General features: G+C 26.8%; 1 protein-coding gene across 4 annotated transcripts in view; it reads left to right on the top strand.

The window, feature by feature from the left end:
- The first annotated feature begins 12,005 nt into the window (after window positions 1-12,005).
- The window catches only part of LOC145849146 (uncharacterized), a 52,614-nt gene continuing 37,431 nt past the window's right edge, over window positions 12,006-27,188 (top strand). For all 4 annotated transcript variants that reach the window (XM_082954246.1, XM_082954247.1, XM_082954245.1 and 1 more), the window contains exons 1-10: window positions 12,006-12,127; window positions 15,819-16,013; window positions 16,231-16,409; window positions 17,206-17,224; window positions 18,110-18,207; window positions 19,916-20,141; window positions 20,428-20,573; window positions 20,979-21,026; window positions 21,446-21,605; window positions 22,230-22,322. In XM_082954246.1, the coding sequence (XP_082810372.1) occupies window positions 12,070-12,127; window positions 15,819-16,013; window positions 16,231-16,409; window positions 17,206-17,224; window positions 18,110-18,207; window positions 19,916-20,141; window positions 20,428-20,573; window positions 20,979-21,026; window positions 21,446-21,605; window positions 22,230-22,322 (1,222 nt within the window). In that variant the 5' untranslated portion in view covers window positions 12,006-12,069. The remainder of the gene's footprint in view (window positions 12,128-15,818; window positions 16,014-16,230; window positions 16,410-17,205; window positions 17,225-18,109; window positions 18,208-19,915; window positions 20,142-20,427; window positions 20,574-20,978; window positions 21,027-21,445; window positions 21,606-22,229; window positions 22,323-27,188) is intronic.

Here is a 27,188-nt window from a genome sequence, read left to right as displayed (position 1 = left end):
TATAAATCACTTGTATGCGTATTTATCTATTGTTTTAATGATTTATTATCAATGTTTTGAAACAAGTATGAAACTTGGTCCATATGTGTGGTAAAAAATTAAATTTTGATTTTTCTTTGTTTATTATAACATAGATTATTTCTTAATCGTGATTGCTGTATTTCTTTAATGATTTATTACCTATGTTTTCCAATAAATATGAAAAATAAAATAATGGGTGGTAGAGAATTTGAACTTTTATTATTTAAATATAAAACAATGATAAACATTTTTTCCTCTATATTAATTGTTTTATAATGATAGTTTAAAAAAATGTATTTGTATGTAATATGGAATTACAACATAGTTTATTATAAGGTCTCCCTTTAATTACCTATTGTATTATGGTTTTCAAACCAAATCAGGAAAACATAAATCTTTCACCTGATTAAGTATGAATTTAATTTTTATTAAATTGTTTAAAACAGGATTAAATATAAAGGTTAACATGTTTTTTTTAATATCTTAATAATTTTGATTTTTTGTAGGTTATAAACATGTACAATATTATATAATGAAATTTTGATGTCTTTTTTTTGTAAAGAATATTTACAATTGATCAATAAATAAAGTTTTTGATCAACTATTTAAAATTTACTATATTTACAACTGATTAAAGGTAATTGAAATTATGTTATATTTAGAATGTAAAACTACTGTATTTGGAACTAAATAAGAATATTTTTGAGAACTGTAAAACTATATGACGGTTTATTATCTAATTTATATCAGTACCAAAAAGCTTTTTATAGTACTAGTAACAAAAACTTTGCCTTTTTGATGAGTTTTCCAGTTAAAAGTATCATAAAACATTGTTTTTATCTATATTTGTGATAATACTTTTTAAATAAAATAGTAAGATATAGTAACATAGTTCAAGTAGATTTATACTTTTAATAGAAATTTTAAACTGATTTGACAAACAAATAAATTAATTGAATTCTGAGAAAAAATTTAAACAACTTTATCAGTAAACTATTATCGCTGAAAAACAACATAGTGCAGGTATGTTTGAAGATTTTATTTTAAAAACTTTTACGTGACTATTTTGTTTTCATGAACAAAACAAATCACTTATCTGCTCGCCTTATTTAATTAAATCAGATCAATTCATCATTACATTCGTTATTCATTATTTCCTTCGAAAACAATTTCACCAGTTATTTCATTCAAGTGTCAATTTGACTTGTTTACCGAATTTTTAACTTAACATTTTTTTTGTCTGTTAAAAGGTTAAATGTTAACTTCTCATCAATTAATTAAGATGACAAAACTCGTTTGAAGTTTGAAACTTAATTGTTTTTTTAATAATAAGCACAAAGTTTAAAAATTTGTTTTTGATTTCATTTTTTTCTTTATATCTTCGCCTTATTTAAAAAAGCATACATACTTGTATAGTTTTTATTCATAAGTCTGTATTCATATAATTTCTGTTCAAACTTTACATGCGTTCGTTTTAAACGTTATTTTGTTACAAAAAAATAACTTTTGTAGTATAAAAGTTAAGTTTAAACAATATGTGCATTAGAGACTTCTTTTTAATAACTAAGTAGTATTTTAAAAAACTTATAAAAGAAAGTCTGTATTCAATGTTTCGTTTAAGCAGATTAAAACTTAAAAAGTCTGTCTTATATTTTTATTGCGTTTTTTTTTTTTACTTTTACAGCAGTAAACCAAAGTACTTAAACAATCTATATAAGTTACTTCTTTACTTTATAAAAACTTATGAGATATAAGACTCCGTTTCTTTTAGCTTTCATAACATTTTGTTTAACTAGTTTTTAAAATCTATAATTTCAAGCATTGGTTTATTTTTATTCATACTTAGAAACTAAAATCATAAGTTTTATTAATACTTAATGCTAAGAAAATAGTTTTTGAAAAAGAACAGACTTTTTAAAATCAGTTTAGATGTACTTTTCATACTCTGTGGTTTACTACAGAGCGATTAAAAACTACTTAATACTGGTTGTTAAACTTGATTTTCAAAGCGCTGTAACATCCCATGCTAGGTTGAATAAACTTGCGCAAAAAATAGAAAACATAAGTAAATTTCACGGTCAGAAAAACCTTTACTTTTTGAACAATTGAAACTTCAATCAAGATATCAATTTACTGTTATTGTATCCACATATCCTGCTTTGGGAAGCTGCAAAAACTGACATTTGAGAAGATATGAGCTTAAAAGTTTACTAAAAATCAAAATATTTGTCCACTTTCACAATAGAAAGTTTATATTTACTGCCTACTTGAAGGTAATACAGATGTTTGTAAAAGTCTTACAGGTTATAAATAAGTAGTAAATTTTTTTGCTAATATAAGCTTTCAAAAGTGAAAATGAAGACTTTTTTTAAGTATACAAAAATAATTTTGATTCTGTAAACCAGTTGTAATTTCTTTTTTGTTTATTGTCTTAAGTTTGTAAGATTGTAATAAAACTTGTAGTAAAAAATTGCTTTAAGTTATTTGTATTGACTAAAAATTTTGTAAACAATATACACTAAGAAAAATTAATACTAGCCAACTGTTAACATTACCATAGTTAACTGTATTAACATAAAAAAGTGTTTTATTTTAATTCTAAAAAAAATAATAATGTAATCTAATCATTAATGGTTGATTAAAATTGTATGAGATAAAGCTTATAATTAAGCTAAACGGTAATAAAATTCGGTAATTATTTAGATAAGAACTCAATAAAAGTGCCAAATTTTCTAGTTATTATCTTCATAATTTGACAAAAGTATTTCTAAATTCAATTAATAATCTTTAAAATACTTTTCTATCCCATATTTTTGTTTCTGACGATATTTTTAAGCAATAAATCTCACTGTTTTTAAATTGTGATGGATCTACTTTTAATGATCGATAACTTACTAAAAAACGGTTATGAAGATTTTCTAATTGATTATTTTTAAAGTGTTAATGCAATTCAAATACTTTTGGTTATTGGTTTTTTGGATACCTATTGTTGAAAGATGTAAACTATTTGTTTAAACATTGTTACACTATTAAAAGAAAATATTTCGGGTGGATTTATTCTTATTAAGCAAAAAATTTTAAATTGTTAAGCTAGTTTGTTAAATCTTTGAAAAAAGTTTAACAGATCATTTAGATAGCAAAAGAAGTTTAAAGAAAGTTACCATGAAAAACTTTGATAAGTATCACAGACACATACAAAATTTTACACGATATTAATCAAACGTTTATACGTATAAAAAAACACTTCTCTTTTTATTTATCAAAGAGCACATTACTTCATGTTTGAAGAAATACATGAATCTTTTATCTTATCTTCAACTTGTCATTTGATAAGAATCAAATTTGATTTTTTTGCTCATTAGAAACTTTGAAGATTCGTCGAAAGTGTTTACTTTTTATTTTGAAATCAATAAACTTTTGTGCATAATGTTAACTTGGCTTTGATTTATTATTCTTGTCATTGATTTTTAAATCGATATGTACCAAAAGTTTTTGTAAAAAATTGATAGAAATAAACTATTATTACACTTTTTTGTTAAAGTAATATCGAACTGAGTTTACTTTGATTTTGCAAAAATAAAGCAAAAATAATTGTTGTATTAGCAAATCCAATTAACTTCTTAGTAAAAATGTAATTTTATTTTTTGTATTCAATAACAAAATTTTTTTATTGATATCAATACTTTAAGTTATACAAATTCAAATAGTAAATACTTTAAAATAGGCTAACTCAGCCAAAGTTTAAACAATAAACTTAAGTTGTTTAATTAAAAGGAATTTTTTTTTTCAAAACAAAACAATGGTTTAAGAAAATTTCTGTTAAAGAAACCTTTAGTTGACAACCAGAGCAATTAGCGTATTTTGGTATTCTTTTAAAATTTCTTCTTACCTCTTGTGTGTATTTAGCAATTAGTCACTTTGCGTCAACCACTGATTGCTAGTGAAAAATATGTTTGTGTAAAAAAAATATAAATGCCACTGTTTCCGATATGTACAAACAAATTTGTTGAAATGTTGTAAATCACTCTGGTGCTAAAATTTATTGAATTAATCTCTAAAAAGTATTTTTATTGAAACTTTTTGAAAATCAAACTTGAATACCAATGAATACTTTTGTTGAACTAATTTTTTTTTTATTAATCTGCCTTTACATTTTTAAAGTCTTAGTCGAGTTTAATTAAGTTTTACTTCAAGATTAATTTACTTACAATTTGTTTTTAATGAAAAAATATTAGCCAATAGGTACTAGTTGTTGTTCGATAAAAACGGTTTAGTAAAAATTTTTTTGTAAAAATTTGTTAAACCTGAAAAAATAGAAAAGTTTAGTCAAGTTTATGGATAAACAGGTTTAAAAGTATGAAGTTGTCTTTTAACTTTAGTAATTAAAAGCTAAAAAGGTCATTAAAAGTACAAAGGTTAAATAGTACTTAGTAAAGTATTTCTTTTAAACTAATTAAGTTCTTGAAAGTAGAAATTGTTTTAAAAATAATCCCATTAGTAAATAAGTTTCAAATAACAAACATTTTAACTAACTTTTTTTTTTCACTTTCATTTTTATTGCAATAGTTGTATATAAACAGTTTTATTTATAATAGCTAGACTGTACTAAAAAGTTTATAATTCTAAAAAGTTTTTAACCATTTTTTAATAATATTAAACTAATTAAGTTAGTAAACTTTTAGAAAATATCAGTAAATACAAGATATACTTTATTTAACTTTTTATTTACTCCAAGTACAAAATAAGTAATAATAAAAGTGTGTTTATCAATAACAAACATAAATAAACTATTTAAAACAATTTATAACTCCTTCAGTATTTTTTCTACTTCTTCCTTAAAATAAAAAATGCACATATCAATCTTAAGCAAATGACAGTTTTATTCTTTGTATTTATTCGGTTCTTTATAATAAACAACCCAGCGAAACAAACTATATGAGCCATTTAAAACTTGAAGAAAAATGTTAACTGCTAACAAGTTTATTAATTTAGGCAATGCAGATGTTGAAAGTTAATAAAATATTTTGATTGACAAGCTTTATACACCTGAAGTACTGATAATCCAATTACAGTGGGTTAGTTAGCTGCAAATAAGATGCTCTTGTCTGCTAAGGTGTTTCTGTAGAGACCCACCCATACAGACCTCTTATGCTTAACTTCTTTGTATTTGTAAAGCAGTTATATTGAATTTATACTTTCTATTGTAATATTCTAACTTGCATTTGTATTTGGCCTTTTCATATTTGTATTGCGTTTTTCTTTATACTTGCATTTTTCTTGCAATTGTCTTAAACTAGTTTTAATTTGTAAAACCTATCCATAATTTTGCACTTAAACATCTATTTTTGTGTTTGTTTACACACTTACACTTTTCAAATTTGTATTTCATTTTCTTTTGCATTTAATTTAGCTCTTCTATAAGCAGTTAAGTATTACTGAAAAAACTGAAACCAAATATTAATATTTCTTAATAGGAATAACTCTAATATACCTGTTTAACAAAACAAATGAATACTTACTACTATTTGTCTTTAAAGTAGACATTCAAGTACTGTTGCATACTATTTATATACTAAAGAAACTTTCACTAAAGAAACTATACTAAAGAACTTTTTTACATTGCATTTTTGAAGCAAGCATAACTAAAAGACTAATAGACAAACATTTTAAAAGACAAACATATTTAAAAGAAAACGATTTTACTTGCTACTTAGTTTTTTAGTGTACATAGTTTAACTAAATAATATCTTAAAGTTTTGAAGTACAAAACTTTGTTTGTTGTTTTTTTAGCTTTAATAAAAGGAATTTTTGATTCTTACCAAATCTTTTTATACAAAGTGGGTTTTTTGCAAAAGTTTTTTTAAACATAGCTGGTAAACATTTATAAAAAATTAATAAATTAAAAAACAAAACTTAAAAATAAATTTTGACACTTTTTCGATAATAAATTAGCTTTTAATGCTTTTGTTTTTAAGTTGACGAATATGAATGCATGAATTAAAGTTTTAAATACGTTAATATAAATTATAAAACCAAAACTGATTAATATTCTTTGCTTGGCTATGATAAATTGGTTTTAAACGAAGTTGTTATAATTTTTATGGTGGTAATTGAGCTAAAGTATTTTAAAACACAAACTATATTTTGTTAAAAAGACAGGTTGGTTATTATACATTGCATATTATTATTTTGTTAATTAATTGCTTTATAATGAGTAGGTTTTACACACTAAGTTTAAAACATAATTAGTTGTAATCAATTAGGATTAAAAGAAGAAATGCAAAAACAAAAAAAAAATATTAATGAACTATTTTTTAATAGACAAGTATTAGTTTACTTTAATTAAAAACAGGTGGAGAAAGATATTTAAAATTGTAATACTTGCTTTAACATTCAATTAAAAACGTTTTATCTTTCTTTTAAAACGATTCAGTGATTCTAAGTTTATCTGAACTTTAAAGATTTTTTAATTGGTTAGAGTTGTATATAGAGTTATTTTAAAGTGCATGAACATTTATCTTTTATTACATGATTATTTTAATCCTAGTAATGTATCTTTACAAAACACAATTAAAAGTTTAAATTTTAGACATAAAAAGCAAATTTCTGTTATTAAAGATTAATAGTTCAAATATCGAATATCAAAAAAAAATACAAAACAATAAAGTTATAGCTTTTAACTGTTTGTGTTTGTATTAAAAAAAAACATTTTATTTTTGTGTATATCTATAGTATACCGTTAAAATGACAATTTTAAAGCTAAAACTGTAATATAATGTTTTTATTATGCAGTTTTTAGTTTTTTAGAAAATATTATTATAAACTTATTGAAAACAAAAAGTATGTATTCTAAACCGTTACATTACAAAATAGTACAATTTATCAAAACTATCAAAAATTTAAAAAAATTATCTAAAAGTAAAGTTTCGACAACATTAATTTTGTAGAATAAAATCAAAGGTGGTAATTTTGTATACACTTTAAACAACTGCAACATTAAAAAGTCTAGCTAAATTTCAACTATTAAAAATCAACTTTAAACCCCTGTACAGTTTACATATTTACTTTAAGTAAAATCATTATCTTTAATGTTTTGCAATATAAACAACAAATAAGTTTTTTTTATAAATCTTTTTAAAACGGTTTTTCAATCAAACTTGGGGTGTCATTTTATTTGTTTTCGAGGCAAGATTTAGCACAAAAGAATTGAAGAGTTTCAAATTCTTTTGTGACGTCACGCAACTCTTTTGTTACGTCATAGTGAGTCATTGTTTGTTGTACCCACTTTTTCAGGATAAAAGGTCCAAGAATTCGTTTTTTTTTTTTTAATTGTCAACTTAAAAGCTTTAAAAAGAATTTAAAACTTTAAATTACAAGTTGGTTTCTTCAAGCAAAAAAAAATTTAAAAAGCACAAATGTTTTTTAATTTTTTTCCATATACAGTATATCAACAAGTTTGATAATATTTTTATTGTACTAATTCTGATAAATAGTTCTTTTGAGTAGTTATAACTTGCATTTTATTCAAATATTTAACCCTAGGTTGCAACTGACAACCTTAATAATATTTTTTAAATCTTTTAAAAGCTAATTTTTAACGTTTATACCAACTTATTAGTATTTACACTTCGATGGTTCTTTTTCCCTGATGTTTTAACTTATCACTAATGCGCGTAACATTTTATTTGTCTTTTTACAGTTTACCTCGGGGCTAGTAAATGTTGCCTTCTTAGCTGCAGTTTGCATTAACTTGTTTGTTAACTACTTGAGCTTAGTTACAAATGTTACGTTTTATTAAAAAAAAACTTTATATTTTTTTATATTTTTTTATTTTTAAACTAAATCTTTAGTTTTGTTATAAATCTTTAAAAGAATATTTCTTTACAAAAAAGTTTTAAGGTTTAAAGTTGCAAAAGTTGTTTTTAAAGCCTCAGATATATTTTAATCAAGTTACAACTTTGTATAACTAGACGTGTTTGATGTCGTTGTTATCAGGCTGTTTATTTTTGATTTATATTTCGTGTAAAGTTTGTTTTAGGATTACATTTGCTGTGTTTCCGATGTTTTATAAGGTCAATTTTTAAATTATAAAGAAAATTCAAGGTTTTGTTTAATTTCTGAAGTTTATTTCAATTAGCCTTGCATGTGTGCTTTTTGTACGACTAACTAGCGATTGTTTGAAATCTAGTTGGTTTTCCGTTAAGTGTTTGTAAACAAAAGTTTCTTTTTTCAAGTTAAAACGTTTCTAATCGAGAAGCAGCGATCTTAAACAAGTAAAAATATTGACATTAGATTTGCAATCAAAATTTCCAAACAATATTGTAGCTAACAAAAGTATACGCTTTCTAGTATCTTTGTATTTTGAGCACAATTACTCGTTTAGTATAATTACTATGTTCTAATATAAAATAAGCAATCAACAATTTTTTTATTTAATACTTGCAAACTACCATTATGACGCAACAATCTCCGGTTTCCTATTTACAAATCACAACTCAGGTCCTTTTTCGTTTCTCTTCCCTTCGTGTTTCCTTGTGAACCGCTTTTTTCTCGTTTCTCTACTTGCGCTGCTCTTCGACCGAGAAAAGCTAATTTGTTTGTCGGCACTCGATTTTGTTCCAACGCAACTCAGGACGGAGAGACGGAAACATTTATTTGCATTATTTCCATCAAAATTTTCAAACTCGAAAAGTTGCACGAACCAGTGAAACTTTTTTTCCAGTTTAGCCAACTTGAAAGCGTTATTTTTCGTCAACTTTTTTTGTGTTTTTCCGAATATTTTTCATGAGAAAAAGGCAGATTTTTTTCGTAGCAAAGCGGACATACAAGTTTTCAGTTGAAACTTGTGCAACTTATTCGCTTCAATGTCGCAGCTTGTGAAGTCGCGACTATGTGATATTTGCTCTCAGGGTCAAAAGTTTAAAACTCGTGATTGCAAGTGCTGCAGACATGGTGTCTCTGAAGCAACTCGTTGGGCGTGGTTGTTGGGGGGCTGATTGATTGCAACTTGCTAAGTGGACTGCTGAAAATTAAAAGTTTGCGAGTGGTTCTAAGTTTTTTGTTTACTTATAGTTCAGTTGTGATTTACAAAAAAAAATTCAGCGTATTTTTTCAAGACGTTTTTAAAGTACTTTTTTGTTTTACTTCTTTATGCATACTGTTTTGCGAGTCAGTTTTGGATTGAATTTAAAGTTTTTTTTTTTTCTTTTTGCTTTATGCACAAAGCATTAGTGAACCGAAAGGTTTTTCGTCTTTAAAGTTTAAGTTTGTTGTAATACTGTTGAATTATTTTACATTATTTTCGCTCTCGGTAGATAGGTATTGTTATGTTTTGAAAATACATTTATCATTGATACCTTTTTACTATGTAATACAAAAGAATGGGAAACTTTTTTTATATTAGCCCATAACAGTAAATGTTTGTTTTTCTTAATGTTTTACTATCATAATGTTTAAAAGAAAATTCTGTAAAAAAAAATTATTTTAAAACACCGATTAGAAAACTGCTGATAGAAGTCAATAGTAATTGTTTAGTTTCGATAAGTTTTGATTATTCGTTTTGTTAATAGTGTTTTAAAGAACACTTAGGACTAACTATAGCTTTTCATTTAAACTTTGTTTGTGCTTTTATTATACTGTTGAAAGTGCTATATCTTTCAACGGGTACAAGAAGGTTTTCATTTATATCAAAAGAAGATATTTTTTGTTTGTAAACTTTGTACAAAGTTTATTTTTCAGTCTCCTTTTTTATCAATTTTTCTCAAAGCTTAAACTATCATTAAACACAATATGTGTATAAGTTTCTTCAGTGTGTTATTTATTGTTTATATGAGAAAATAACTAGTTATGTTTTGTGTTAATAACACCATCCTTTTTTTTTTCTTATAGAAATTACACTAAGATAAATCTCCAAACATAGTTTTTTTTTTACATCCTGTTTTATAGAACATAATTTTTATATTTTTTTTTTAATCTTTTTGTTGTTCATTAAAAATAAAGAGTTTAGAAAAATTAAAAAAGAAATAATAAGCTTAAATTATTTTTAAGTATAATTTTAAAACAAACTTTTAACTCAAGATTATTAATACTAACCTATCATATGTGTTTTAATTTAATTTTAGTACAAATTGTAATGCACAATTTTCATATAAATCAACGAATAACTTTACAACTATTTTAAAGCATTTTAAATTCTCTACAATTTGTTGTAAGTGAATTTACAATAAGATTGTTTGCTTAAAATTAGTTTTTATCACAAATTTGATAACAAACAATATCTTCAATTAAAGGCAACGAAAGATTTTTTTAATCATTTTATCTATGAACTTTCCATCAACAACTTAAACTTTCTCAGAACAGTTGCTGTTGTTAACAAGTATTAAAAATTTTTTGTAGACAGCTGCATTTTACTTTGAAAATTTTTAGTTTTAGTTAGGTGTGTTCCGAGTTATGTTGCTTGTGAGGGTGTGTTTATTATAAACAGGAAACATCAACATTGTTTATTTGTTTGATGGACAGACGGTTGAATATTTCGTTTATAAAAAACTTTTTACAGTGAAATAAGGTTATTTAAACAGAAAAAATATACCCGGTGTTTTTATAAAATAGTACATGACTGTAATTATGACAGTACAAAAAAATCAAAACAAAAACACAACTGTTGTATTAAACACTTTTGTGCAAAAAACTTTTTAAAGATAATTTTAATTATAAGCAACAAGTTTAACTGGCCAACAAAAATTTCATACTTCAAAACTTGAGTTTTTAGCTTGAAAACTGTTTAAACACATAAAAACTTCGTTCACTAGCTCGAATGTTTACTCAATTATCGACTGCGCCTATTGTTAATAGACGATAAAATAATTTAATGTTTGTGGTTTGATAAAAAATAATTTAATTTATGTGGTCCACCTGATCAAATAATGTGGTGGGGAATTATTTTAATTGAGGCAAAGATTATATTTCATCTTTTAATCCCAACCCAACGTAATTAACAGGCGTTTTGTTGTATTTAATTTGTGGTTTTACACTTTTATTTTGATTTCCTGATACGCGGTGCACTTTGTCAGTATGTTGGTTTCTTTTGTTTTTAATTTCAACTGCTCTTTTGTTTCTTGAAAAGCAATTAGCAACTAATCATACTTTTTCAGTGTTTTCAAGTTTTTATGGAAAAAAAAGGAAAAACTTATACATACTTAAACACATTAATGGCAGTATTTTTTGTAGTTGTGTTTCAACACTTTAGGTAACAGACTATAGATATAATCTATTTATCAGCAAAATATATCTTTATCTTATTTTTTTTTGATCTGCAGTTAAGAAATAATTCTACTTATAATTTATGTTTATATTTCGATGAAGCAATTAGTTAATCGTTGAAAAGTTAATTTATTGCCCAATTAATTTAAAGATTAGCTGATCAGTCATGCATTTTATACTGATAATTTGAAGATAAACATTACTAAAAACGTTTTAAATTACCTTTGTTAAAGATTTTCTTTATAATAGATGAATCATTGACCAACTGAAGTATATAATTTCTCTAATCTAATCAATGGTATTTATAGATAGTAGTTAAGAACCAATTACTTTTTAGAAAAAAAAAAAAGCTGTTTTTTTTTTTGACTTCAAATAATCCAAATTTAGTTTCCGTAATTAACTTACTATTTTTGTATACAAACTATCCTAAATAAAATTTTTAAATTCAACTTTATTTACATTAGTATATAGTGTACTGTAATAGGTTATCGAATAAACTAATCAAAGTCAATTTTTTTAAGTGTTTTAAACTGTTAGTATTAGATTAGTATACTGAATAATGTTTAAAATAGTAAGTTTGCATAATAAATTACAAAAGCAAAAGCTAAACAACTTTATAAAGAATTATTTTTGTAATTAATACCTAAAAGCTTTCCCTTAAAAAATTTACAATAATATTTAACGAATATAAATTTTTAATTAAAATTTTTTAACTTTTTAGCTCGTAAGTTTTGCAGCTTTTTATTGGAACTCTTGGTTTTTGTGACGTCATATTACAATTTCGTCACAATGGTGCTGAGATGCTTGCTTGTCCTGTTGCTTGTCGGCATTGCGACTTGCCAAGACGGTTTGTTTGTTTTTTTTTTTTTTTGAATTAATTTTATTACTTATAAATAATTGTCTTACTCGTTTCAACAAAATTTACGTTGAACGAATTTAAGAGTTGTAAAATTTATATATCATTTTAATGTTTATTATTATTAAACATCTTAAACACCAATTTGATAAATAAATAATCTGTTTCTTTCAATATATGTTATTTATGATAAATTTAATTGATTGTGTCTAACTTATTATATTCTACATAAAGATATTCAAAAAAAAGCACAATCAAAAATGTTAATTTACTAAAGAAGTATATTTGGTCAACTAGGCAATTACTAATGTAGGCTACACGATTAATTTTGTTAACAAATACCAAAAAAAATTTATAAAAAAATGACTTTAAGTAGTATTTCTCTTTTTTAACATTACAGTCAGTGTTTTAACTATATTGTAATCGTATAAAGACAGTTTTTTTTATTAACAATGTCTTTTCTTCATACATCAAAAATTAATTAGAAAAAAATTGCACCTGAGTCTTATACTTAATTAATTAATATTTAAAAGCATATGTTAAATTTTAATAATTGCATTTAAGTGTACACAAAGATCAAATACTTTTCATTTTGTAAACACTAGAAAAAATTTCAGTAATATTCGTAACGGTATTTAGGGCTTGATTAAAATTATATGAAATATTTTCTGTTAACTAAAAAGTGCTAATGCTTTGTTAAAGTGTAATTTAATTTACTTTACGCCTCAAAATTTCATTAACTTTACGGCTGTTTATGTTATAATGCATTTTAAGACGTCTAGACACGATGAAAAAGTTTTTGAAAATAATAAATTAACAATTACAAGATAAACATGAAATAATACCCCCATTTTTGAGGTCATTAGACGGCTTTTAATTTACTTGTCTCGCTTGTATTGGTGTATACACTTATTTTAATGAATAAAATTAAATATAAATATGAACTTAAACTTAAAGTTAACATATATAATTTGACAAATATAAACTTTAAGTTGTAAATTACTGCAAGTTAGTTTTTTTCTAGATTTTTTGTAGTTTCTAAACTAAAAACTTTAAGTTTCCTATCTGTTTTATCTTAGTTTTTTATAAGCTTAACAGCTGAATAAGGTAATTATGAAAATTACTTAAAAACTTTACTTAAAAAATTCAGTTTTGTGTTTTGTCTATTAAAATTAATAGAATTTTGAAAATATTGAAATGATTATTTGAAGTGTTTAACTTAATACTCAAGTCCATAACCTAATGATAATAAAACACCTATAAAAAAATGTTTAATATTTAATTGTAAAACTAAAACCTATATTTTCAAAGTAAAGCTTTAACAGTATTGATTCTATCTACTAATACAAACTTTGAAACATAACTAACTTTTCAAAATCGTAAAAAATTAATGCCATTTAAATTTTATAACCATAAAATTTGAAAACACACAAAACTATCCCATAGAAAGGTTTAATACAAAATGATCAATCAACCAGGTCTAGACATTTAAGATTAATCGAAGTATTTTGTTTACTTAACAAAAGTATTAACTAGCTCTACCGATCACTTTAATGAACTTTGTGCCCTGTTTCGTCACACATCGCTGGTTTCAAGGCTTAAATTGCAATGAAAGTACATCCAGTCAGAAGTTTTTCTACATTTTTCTCTATCTTTTTATTTTCCGTTGACAAATCGTTTTGATTTGAAAATAAATATACTTTTTATGGAACTTTTACCGTAGCTACTTGTACATCTAAAAAATATTCATGTTTATCTTTTAATAAAAAGTAAAAAATAAATATTTTAAAAAACAATCATTAATTTAATTTACATTCAAGTATCTTACTCTTTATTCTTAGTCTTTTTTGGTTTTTTAAGCCCTGTTTAGTTTTAGCTCTGTTTTAAGAACAAACGGTCCTTGTTCAAACATTTTTCAAAAAATTTTTCAAACATCATCAACAAACATTGAAGTTGGTCGTTTGTAGCCACAATTAAAGAGATTAAATCTAAACTGATTATTTTTTAACATAATTTGAAAAGAGTCTAGTTTTTCCATTGAAAAAGGTAATAAAACATTTAAATGAATAATAAATTGCAAAAATAAAAGACTTTTACAGCTAGTTTGCAAGCTGCGAAAAGTTTCTTTAAAAAAACAAAGTTTTTTTAAAAGCTGCAAAAAGTTTCTTGCAAGCATGAAAAGAGCGAAATGTTTGCACTTCAACCAGTAAAATCTCAAAAACAAACCGGCTTAAAAGCCACGCAAAAGGAGAAGGCATGGGGTGACAGAAGTAAGTACAGGAATGTGGGGAAGACAATATGAGGTTATGGGGGGATAGGAGATGTGGAGTTAACAATAAAACCAAGACACTTCAAAAGCCAACAGAAGCCGGTAGATGGCTTCTTTGTGACGTCACTCACAGCCACAACGTGAATCAGTCAAGCGTGGAGTTGTAGTAGGTGGGAGACGGTGTGACAAAAGAAAAGATTTGTTCGTTGGATTTTCGACAAATCTCTCCGAAACTCTCCACAAAAGATGAAAGATTCTTTTCCGCTCCGCTTGCTCAACACAATGAAGAATTTCTTTGTTTGGATTCTTAAAATTATTTTCTGTTTACTTGACCAAGCCGGCGTCTTGTTTGAAATCACAAACAATAGGCAGGAATTGACTTTTTTACCATTTTGGTTTGACTTCTGGCTTTGTGTGAGGTTTTGAAAACTTTTGTTTTATAAAACTCTGGTTTGAGTTCTAACTTAAGATAAAATAACGCTGTAAGACTTGGGTTCCAGTAATTTTTACTAAACTTTATTTTTTAGTAAAACTGATGCGTCTTCTTAAATATTAATAAAAAAATAGTCTGTCATTATAAAATATTTTTTTTATCAAAGTTCTTTTTCACAACTTCAACCAGCTTAACTTATGAGGGGCACAAGATTTTTATTACTTTAAAGTCTCAACACAAGTTTGATGTGTCAACAAATTTTAATGCAAATCTTCTGAAAATTCTGAGAAACTTTTGTGCAGTTATTTTATCTTTCAAGTGTTTACTTTGCACGCACATTATTTTCATAAACTTTTAAACAAATATAACTTTAAAACACTGTTTTCTGCATTTTTGAACACAATGCCTTGTTTTAGTTGTACATTGCAAGTTTGCACCAATGAACTTTTACGAGTTCAACACAACTTTAAATTATTTTATACGGTTTGAATCAAAAATAGAAATACATATAGTAAGTACGACTTATCCAGTTTACTTACCAACTGAACAATTTGTCTGAACTCTTTAAACCCTTTTTGAGAAGTTTAAGAAGTATTAGTTCTAATAAACTAAAATAAGTAAACTATTAATACTACTTTTTTATTTGAAACAATTGTATAAGTCAACTTTGGATTGTAACAGTTCTTTTGCTTACAAAAAGTAAAAACATAAAAGAAGCAGTTTTGTTATGAATTACGACGCCTAATACAGCTATCATACAACAAATACTACTTTCAAAACTCTCCACATCACAAGAATTTAATTCGACTAAATTACCCCGCTCGGTACAAGCACATAATTTATTAACCAATCAAATACAAGTACATAATTTATTAACCAATCAAATACAAGTCTCTGTTGTCAGTTGCACGCATTTTTTGTGTACGTTAATTTTTTTTCAACAGAAGACAAACTACAAATAAAAACTCGCATATACACAGACGGATACGACGGGAATTACGATTATAGTTACGACGGAGGGGACTACGATTACGCGGGGGGATACGGAGGGGGTTACAACGACGGTGCGTCCAATGGAGGGTACGACTACAACAAGTACGATAACGGCTACTCCGAAGAGTACGAGGATTACCCTGATGACTATGAGGATTATGAGGACTACCCAGACAGCAATGGTAAAATCATATGTTGCTACATGTATATGTTATTTACAATGTGAACATGTTAAAGTGTTAAGCAGTTAGGATAAACCAATTGCTGGCAACAAAGGTGTTTTCACACAGCTAAACCGTATGTTTAATGTGTTGACATTATTAATATGAACAATAAATATTTTACTTGTTTTCTGCATTAACAACAAAAGACAGGGATTTAAATTAAAATGCTCACCAGGTTTCAATCCTGTTACCGATGACGGGGAATACCCGGATAATTACGATTACGGGGGCGAATACGGCGAGTCGAGCCCCATAGATTACGGGTACACCAACAACTACGGGGGGGAATATGGGGACGGGTACGAGTACCCTGACGTATACAACCCTGACGTGTACGACGGGTCCGGTAGCGGGGTTAGTGACGTCATAGTATGTATACGACATATATCAATGTGACGTAATATCATACAGTCATTGTGTATTGTGATATCAATATTATCCTAGTGTGTTTTATAGTTATATTGTGACGTCATATTATGACGTCATACTATATTGTGATATCAATATTATCCTAGTGTTTTTATACTTACATTGTGACGTCATATTATATTGTCATGTTGTCATGTCAATTACCCTTATTTCATACTGATTTAATAACATCGAACGTTTTTAAGACAGTTATATTGTTTAAGTTATATGCATGAATGTAAATAAAAATTTTGCACAGTCTTAGTTTAGCACAACTTTGTTTGATGCCCTGAATTTAGTTTTATTTGTAAAAGTTTATAAGCAAGAAGTTCATTAATAAACATTGTTGTATGATTAGTTTGCTATTGAATAGCTGAAAATAATGTAATGCTAATTCAGTGTTCTGTAAAGTATAAATTATGTTGTGAAATCTAAATTACTTTACTGTTTTAAGTAACCTAACTTAACAAAAGGGTTGATCATGCCAATTCGATCATCAGACCACAAGTTTCGTTAACCTAACTTAGCTTGTTCTCAGAAAACGTTTATATTGACCATAAAATATCTTTATACTATAAGTTATAAGCATTATATCATCAGTTAGCCTATAAGTAAACAAGCAATCTTATATGTAAAATAAAAGCATATCTAATTTTAAAATTTAGAAAGTTAATTTGTTTATTTAGTAGTTATTAAATAAACTTTCTATTTGTAATATTTATTAATACAACAATTTTTACAGGACGACAATACTCCAGAGGGTGAGTCTTTTTATTTTATTTATTTCTATTTTACAAAATTTTTACGAAGCAAAATTATGTTTACAAACTTTAAAGAATTTTAGTTTTGACTAATAAAAAAGAGACCTAACTTACAGACTTAATGTTTTAGAAATTTACAATATTTTTATAGTTATTACAAGTTTCGGTATAAAAATTCATAAGTCAAAAAGGTTCACTTTTGTTCATGCTTGTTCAAGCGTGAAATGCACAACAGAAATTAAATTGAATCAAAACAAAAATCACTCAACCGAAACGAGTTGCTAAAAAGAGCAGTACCTGTCTTTTTGACAGTGAAACTATTAATATTTTGTTTTCATGAAACTTAAACTTACTTAAGTCAACCATGTATATAAATAGTTTTTTTGCAGCTTAATGATGATATGACATTTCTATTTTATATAAGCAACTATGTATACAATATTTTAATGACAAATCAGTTATCATTGCTTGTTTTTATTTCAGTTAAATATCTTTATAAAAAGTACACTTTTAAGAGTTTTGTCAAAATTAAAAATTTTGGTCCCAAGTACCTATAGACTTGTACATACCTTTTACTATATATCTTAAAACCAGTTTTTATATGTTAAATCCAGTTTTCTTAACACTTATTACATTTCGACAAGTTTTGTATGATTTTCACTTGACGTATGAGTATTAACTTCTTTTTTCACTTAACGTACAAACTATCATAAACTTTAGAAGACCTTAACTTTGTTGATATTCAAGCTTATCAGAATAATACAACTGCATTAAAAACAGTTTTATAGTGAACTTTTGTTAAATACCAATTACGAAACAGTTTTCAATAATCTATTTTGCAAACTTTTTTTTCTCATTATAGTTTATACAATGAAAAACGTTCAGGTCTTTTTGCTGTCACCATCAAACAAAAGTTCAAGGAGGCCTACTTCGATACAGCTTCTAAACCGTACAGAAAACTTGAAGCCAGCTTCATTAAAGATGTTAGTTTTATTTGTTCGTAATAAATAGTAAGTTATACTTCTTATAAAAGGCTTTTAAAAAATTGTTTATTTTAACAAGATGGTACAAATTGAACATAACATTATAAAATACTTAATTCTAATTTACACTCTCAATAAATATTTAAGTAATATAATCTTATAGTTTTCTTAAAACTTTGAATAATAAAGAGTAGTGTTTTTAATAACAAATTCAAAACATTTTTTGATAAAACAAAAATGATACTCTTAAGAGAAATATCAAAAATGCTGAACTACTATAAACTCAATTATAAAAGTTAAATCTAATAACAATTTGCAAAAAACAACTTTTCAAAATTTTAAAAAAGATATATACTTCTTTTATTTTATCTTGATGTTTTTGTTAAAATATAACGCAAAAGTACAAAAATACATTATGTCATATTTCAAGTTGAAAACCCTAATAACATTACTTATTAGCTTAACTCACTGCTGATCCAATTTATATACTTTAATTTCATTACAAACTTACCTGGAATCTTCTAATTGCGATCATTAAAAAACTACTTTTGCGGATTAACTCATTGTAACTAAAGACATTCAACATTCTAAAATAGTGTGTAATGTCTAAAAAAAAAGCGTGAACACATTAAGTCATTTTCAGCTGAGTTGTTTAATTATTTTCTTTATTAGCTTTACACAGATCATCCCGGTGTAAGTTCGGAAGTTATTTGAGAAAATTAGGTAACTACCCTGCTGAAGAAATTATTTTCTGGGCTAATTTGCGGCTTCTTACGGTGTTAAAATGGGATTTATCAGCGCGCAGAGGTAATACAATAAAGCTGAAAAGCTCTTTTGTGTATTTGCGAAGTTGCTCTTAATTAACTTTGAGGTAATTCGTGTTTAAATAATTAGAGGTGTTTAGAAAAGCCTTTAATGTAGTTAGCATTGAACAAAGAAATATGAACATAATAATTTCAGTTCTAATGAAACTATCGCCGGTTCAATTAATTTCTTCCCAGGTTTAAAAGAACGTTTGTGACGTAATTATTAAACTGACGGCCAGATTGTGTAAAAGAAGAAAATTAAATTTTAAGCTTGATTAAGTTTAAACACACCTCTATGTAAAACTACATTGAAAATGTGTATATTCAAACTATTATGATTGATCTTATGCATTTATCAAACATCATCATTGAACATGTAGCACCTATAAAGTGATAAAAAGGTTTACTGGGTGTAAATAATTGAAGATGATTGAATAACGTTGTTTAAATTGGTGCAAGGTTGGGACACACCCATAATAATGTGTACTAACTGTAACACATCATCAGCTAACTTGTCAGCTTACAACACTTTTTGTTTTCTGAATATTGAATACTTTTGAAACTCTTTTTAACATAAGGCGTTCAAGAATTGAAATAATGTTAGGAGAGTTCAACATTGTTAATCAAATTCTAAGTCTAAAACTATTTACTTTAAACACATTCACAGAGTATCTTTGTCTGAGTTGAAATCTTAATTGGTATAAAATATTACAAGCTGTCGCTTTCTTTTAACCCAAATATGTTTTGTTTCTCAGCCGATTTTGTTTCCACATAAACGCATGTTTGAAGCGATATCAATGTAAAAACAACAAATACAACTTAACACATGTAACAAATAGCAATTAACTATAAATATAACAACTAACTAACTAATTCAATCAACAAACAACTCCTCCCAACAGACAACCAAGTACGTGTCAGACATCCTGTCGGTGTCCGAGAACGACATGAAGATCAGCCTTGAGAAGTTCGAGCCGGGAGCGTCGCTGGGCAAGGACACGAGAGCGCTGATCAACGTGAAGGTGCAGGAAACCTACGGGACGACTTACAGCGAGCTGGAGAACGTGATGACGTCATGGCCGGAGAACAACGGGAAGGTGATGAAGAGGGTCGTCACTTTTGTTGAAGGTTGAACTTCAATATACACGTATTGTAGTCGTGACTTTTGTTGAAGGTTGAACTTCAATATACACGTATTGTAGTTGTCGCATTTTTATGTTTTCTTGGAATGTAGTATTCAGTACAAGTATAGTTTTTTAAGGCTGTTGAACCTCTTAAGGTTTGTAAATTCTTATAAGCAATATAAGCGACTACAATATATACTTTTTTGTAAGTGTTTGCATTTGTTTTCTTTTTAAGATATATTTAAAAAAAAACTTTTTTTGCAAAACTTGAAACCAAATTTACAATATAGCAATCAAACTAACCGGAGATGAAGACGAACCTGTGATCCTTGCAACTTACAAGGCGGAGATCATTGTTGATAAGAAGTTCAACAAGAAATTGAGGAAGGAAGATTCACAAAGATACCAGCAAGATAAGACCTCCATCACCGAACATGTTAGTACGCACTTCTTGAATACACACTTCTTAAGTACGCACTTCTCAAAACGCACTTCTCAAGTACGCACTTCTTGAATACACACTTCTCAAGTACGAACTTCTCAAGTACGCACTTCTTAATTACGAAATTCTTAAGTACGCACTTTCTATTGAGTACGCACTTTTTGAATACACACTTCTCAAGTACGAACTTCTCAAGTACGCACTTTCTATTGAGTACGCACACTATCAAAATACTCAATGTAAAAATTATTTTAATCATCACTTTTTGTACTGAACATTTAAAAATATTTTTTAATAGAATATGCTTAATGAAATTTGTTTTGTTTTTATCATGATAAAAAAATTAAAAGTTGTCTTATTGAGATACTGCCATTATAATATTAAATAACATTTTTTCAGGTCAACTTGGTGATGATTGAACAATTCTCTGAAGATCACACTTCGTTTGTTAGTAGTTAATTTTTATAACAAGTTATACTATTTATTTTTGCTTTGTATTCAGTTACAATTCTTTTCTTTTTCAATATGTTTCTCTATTTTAATAGAAGCGGGTCTCATTCATTAGAAGCATATTAAGTATTAAATATTTTAATCATAAAAGTAAACATTTATGTTTAATCACCTTTTTATAACTAAGGTTAATAATTTCTACATGTTTCAAATAATCAATTTGAACTGCCTTGTAAATTGATTAAAACTTATATTGAAAAAAACAGCTTCATCAAAGTTTAAATTATACACAAATATCAAGATTTATTCAAGCACTGACGAAGTCTCTGACCGAAACTTAATTTGTAAAACAAATTATTGAAAGAATAAATTTATACACAAATATCATAACAAACTTTTCAATAATATTTACACAGGAACAAGTGAGCTTCATCAACTTCGAAAAGGCAGACAGAAAGAGAACCGCAGCCTACCTCTCGATAGGTATCCAGGAGAAGAATTTCGATCTTCTTCAATCGACAATCAGGGATCTGATGAATAAGGAGATCGTCAACGTAGGTAGCATCATCAGTTCGAGTGAGTCTTTAAAATTTCTCTTGTTATTTTTATTGTAATTGTTGCTTATGTTACTATGTTTGTTGTAATTATTCATGTAAGAACTTTTTACATGAAAAATTGTTTAGATTATAATTACTACTACATGCTTATGTATTATTAGTAAATTATAATTTATACTATTAATTACTTATTGATTTTCTAATACTCATATAACTAAAGGCTTTACACTAACTTTCTTATTTGTTGTTTTTTTCACAGCTATTTTTATACTGTTGAGTTGAAACTATAACCAATAATAAATCTTTTAAAGTTGGTTAACTACTAAAACAACTTTCATTTTAACTTTTATAACTGGTGTATATATCTAGTAATAAATGTTCTGTTAAAGCCATGTTAACAAAATATGGTAGAAATAGGTTTTTATTTTTACACTAAGTTGAATATCAATTACTTTTTAAAACTTTAAAAGCTGTTTACTTTATAAGGAAATTGACTATAAATTCGGAAAATAACAAGTGGTAAGCGTTTTTGTGCTTTAATTAAATTTAGGTGCTTAATCATATTTATTAGATTATTATAGAAAAAATAAAAGAGATTTTGGATGATTTTTAAATATAAGTATTTAAAATATAAATATTTCAGAAATAATAAGTCAGATCTTGGACGACGGGTCCGAGCAAGCAGTTCCTGAATTTTCAGAGGAGGAACCAACTCCTGCGCCTCCTGTAGATCCAGGTTAGTATACCGTGACGTCGTACAACATGATGTGACGTCATAAAAGTTGAGTAAAACAAATTCAGTGATATGTAGAAGTAGAATTTTGTGGCCAAGTTTTGAAACCCCCATTATAGTCAGGAAACTTTGTTTTACAGGACCTTTATGCTTAGACTAACTTGTTTGGAAACAACGAAATGCCGAAACTGTTTAGATTTATAAACAGTTGAAAATTTCAAAAGATACAAAAACTTGATTGTTAAGTCACTCAATAGGCAAATCATTAAAAGTTAAAATTACCCGTAAGCTTATCAGATAAAGTTTTAGTTATCACTGTTGAAGTATTTTCACGAAATAAGTTTGTTTATCAGAATGTGATAGAATTAAAACTGATAAATTTGTTCTATGAAAACAGGGTTTTGATTTAAGATTTATTTCAAACTAAACTATACTTCCAAACTTTTGCTTTTAAGTTGGTGCAAACAAGCTTTTAAAGTAAAATTTTCACTTTATATCCACGTGGCAACTATGCTGCATTCCATCTTCAAATTCCACACGCTGAAACTTGTGGCGGGAAAACTTAATTGGCTCTGATTGGACTAATGTGGCTTTTTATTCTCGAAAGCAGGGCCATTTTTTGTTGTGTCAACACTGTTTACGTAATTTACAGGTGTTGGAAAAACTTTAAAAAGTAAATTTGCAGAGATTAAGCGCGTATGAAGTTTGTTTGCACATCATTTTATTAAAATATAAAAGAATACTTTTATTTGCTAAGATTGAGTTGAATTGAAATGCAACAAAGAGGTTTTGTAACAACTTTCTTAGAATTCATTTCAAGGTTGTTTAATGTAAATAAACACAAACAATGGAAGAACAATTGACGACCACAATTTTGAATAACTTTAGAATTCAGTAAAAAGTATTAGATAAGTTAAAGTACTTCGGTTAGAAGTAGTGTAAACTAAGACAGTTAATTCCAGTTGTAACAAGTATTTAACTCAGTTCCAAAGTTTAATTTAACTTTATAATTTTTTAAACATTATTTTATCTACTTCGATAAAAGCTGCTTATAATGATTTGCTTTTGCATGATTTTATTATTATTGTATGATAGCAATGCTTTGATACTTTGTTGATTTATTTTTGCTTCGGCGAAGCTCAAAAGCTAAATTTGCTTGGTTAAATTTGTATTATATGAGTGAGAACTTTTCACAGCCAATGTACAGTGTATTAAATTTTTCATATGTCATTAAAGTTTCAAATTTGTACGAAAACTTAAAATTTATCTTTTTACAGAATTTTACAAAATAAATTGCAGCATGTAACTTTAAGGCAGCACTGCATTTGCTTATCTAAAGCTTATTATGACGTATGTATCGATGATTGTTGATTTGCAACTGCAGTTTAATCACGTGATTAAAAAACTGACCATTCTCAAAAATTTCTGCCCAACAACAAATAATCAAAAGTTTTATTTAAGAATAAAAAACACCATGCAAGTTTTAGTCGTTTTTTCATTAACTTTTTCTTTTTATTAAAAAAAGTTTTAAAAACAGTTAAATGACATCTAAAACTTTTCCCCAAAACGGTCAGTTTTTAAACCACGTGACAACACGACACGCTTGACTAATCACACGCTACGGTTCAGTGACCTCGGGCAGGGGCGATCTACCTCCCTCGTGCGGAAACTTCCCGCCACCGCAGAACGGCGCCACCAAGTGCTCGGACAGACACTACATTGGATCGACCTGCAAGTCCAAGTGCGACGAGGGTTACGAGCTGGAGGGGAAGGCGAAGTCCAAGTGCAAGGGAAGCGGGAGGTGGAGCCACAAACCGCCCAAGTGTATCGGTTAGTTGTGACGTCATACACGTCATGAAAGTAGGAGTCGGTGGTTTCAGATAAATCGACTTTTTAGCTACTTCGGGCTTTTATTTTATACTTTGTAGGTCATAATTTTAAAACGAGTGAGTTTTCGCATTTGCTTTAACATGAAAAATATAAAAAAAAAGCATGAATTAAAAGCTTATTTGCTAAATACTTATATCCGAACATTTTTCAGTTATGCGCTGAAACTACCGACTCCGAATAACTTAAGTAAAAACCAGGCTTTTGCTTTTACCATGCTTCGTGCGATAAGCCACAAATTCCAGTATTTGCACGATAAACCAAAAAGCAATAAAAGTGTCGGCATTTTAACTGCTTTTGTGTGATTTACAGCAAATTTCAATAAACAAGTGACGTGTGCAGCTTTCTAATCTATTGTTCTGCTGCAATGCGCGTTTTATTGCTATAAAGCTGATCGAATGATTTTTAATCCCCATGAAAGTTTGCTTCGTTGATCTTCGAAAGTCTGCATGTACATATAAAAGATAAAATAAACAAAACTAGCTTTTTTATGTATGCTTGAAGCGCTTTCAAGAAAGAAAATGCATTTAATTACTTTATTTGTAGATAAAAGATATGAAACGCTTTATCTCGTTATGAATTGTACAGACTTGCTTAAAATAATTTTATTTAGGACTTAGATCTAAGCTAATTTTTATGCGATTGTAGTTAATAGACGATATAAAGTTATCTATATGTAAGCTTTAAATTATACTTATTTTTGCTAATTTTACTCTTAGGCTTGAAATTATTCTTATTTTTGATTTTTTTACTCTTTTTAGATATACAGAGTTCTAAAATAGTAATACTTTTAAAAACCTGCATTACTCTAAAAATTTTACTCCTACTCATTATAATAACTAAGCAGTGGGTGTTGGTTAAATACTAAATTAAATTAAATTTAGATAACTGTTCTATGATAACTTAAATCTTACTGTACTCTTATGTATTTAATAAAAAGCGTAAAAAGTTTAAAAGTAAATACCACAATTATTCTAATAATCTGTTTGACAAGCCTATTAAATTACATTATGCCAATATTCTAAATTACTTGAATTTTACCTTTAATTATTGCATTGTACTAAGAATACGATGATTAAAACTTATCAACTTTAAGTTAAGTATTAACCTCAGTGTAACTTATACAAGGTTCTGCTTTATTTTACACCTTTAGTTTTAAAACTCTCTAGTTTTAACTACAACTCAGATAAAAGAATTTATAGGAACAATTTAATAGTTGTTTACAATTTCAATTCCCATCAGAGATATCAAAATTAGTTTGTGAATTGTACGTTTGTTGTTAAACATATCTACTTAATGGATATTTGGTTTTACAAAGTAATTTCTTTTTATAAAATTAGTGTAATTACAATTTACATTTACCTAAATTTTACCTTAATTGATAAATCTATGGATTATAACTTAAATTGATAGTTACTGGTACTTAAAATTATTGTAATTACAAATAAATTAATTACCAATTATTGTAATTATTCACTTAATAACACTCGCACGGTCGTTTTAGGGTATGCAAAATACTTTAGGGAGCAGTGATTTAGAACATTTATCATTTATTTTTTACCACATTTAATTGCTCTAAATGCTATAATGTCATGACGGCTTTGAAATATAACATTATATCTGATAACTTTTAAAATGTTAAAACATGCAAATTATAGTGAATTTGTGGTTTAGTAGGAAGAGACCGCAATTTACTTAATGGACAATTTGCAAATGTGAATTTAAGTTAATGTCAGATAAATCTGGAACAAATTATCTTTCAACATTTAAAATCACCTTTTAACATCTGTTCAATTTTTATCAGCGAATTTAGCAGAAAGTGTCAAGAATCAGACAAAGATAAGAGGATTGTATACCCATTATCTACACGTGCGACTTTATAAAAAAAATTAAAACATATTCAGTGTTTTAGTGTAATTAATTTTCAAAAAAACATTTTATCCCCAACTTTAAAATACCGTATATCGGAAATTGAAGATTTTTTGATCTACCAAAATTATATTTTCAAGTTAATTCTTTTTGAATATATTTCAGCACACATTAGTTTGTCAAAGAATAGTAAAAACTGTCATAATAAAGACATTTATACCCATTAGATAAACATTTATTTTACTGTTTTTCAGTACGATTTTTTATATTAATATAAATTTAAAAACCATACATTTTTTGTCAGACACTTAAAAATCTAAATGAAAATATACTGGTATTAGTTTCGACAGTTATATTTCAGCTGAAACGAATTGTCTTAGATTATACATTAGTTGTAGGTAAGGTTTTTGGTGTAGGTGATTAATATTGTATTTCAATTTGTTTACTTAATGAACAATCCTAACAAGATACTTTACCTGCTAAATTTCTGTATGGTAGCTAAAACTCATAATTTTTAAAACTACAAGGATCAAGCAGTATATTTGTAGCTCTTGATAAGTACTTTAACTAATAATAAATTTATCTAGGTTTGAAAAATTATCTATAAAACATTATATCTAAACTTTTATTTCAGGTTGTTTCAGTTTACAGAGGAACTTGATTTTTAGAAACTTTATAAGTATAAAGCGATTTTAAATTTAGCATAAATACATTTTTTAACTATCAGATGTTGCCTGTTGTAAGTTTTTTAATCTTTATAAACAAACTTCAAAACAAAGAATTTTACAAATTTTCGAAATAAAACATTTGGCAAATTATCAAGTAATATGCAACCACAATAAAAGAGGTTGGTATCTGGCGAAACTATTCGCTTAAACATTTTGCCAAATTTCTATGTAGTGGTTCACTTAATGACAATGCGATGGTTAAAACTGGCAATTTAAATTATATTAATCTATTTGATTAGCTCAAAAAATTTCTAGTTATATTGCAAGAGAGATTGTTAATATTCTTTTAGTTTTAATGGGATTAATGTCAAGTTTGTACAGGTGAAATTGTATATTTGAAAACTGGAGTTTCAACTACTTCTCTTTCTAGTTTTTTTTTTATTTA

Source organism: Thalia democratica, chromosome 1 (assembly GCF_965202585.1).
Source record: "Thalia democratica chromosome 1, ktThaDemo2.hap1.1, whole genome shotgun sequence".
In the NCBI taxonomy this organism is placed as follows: domain Eukaryota; kingdom Metazoa; phylum Chordata; class Thaliacea; order Salpida; family Salpidae; genus Thalia; species Thalia democratica.
This window is presented reverse-complemented; position numbering and strand designations above follow the sequence as displayed.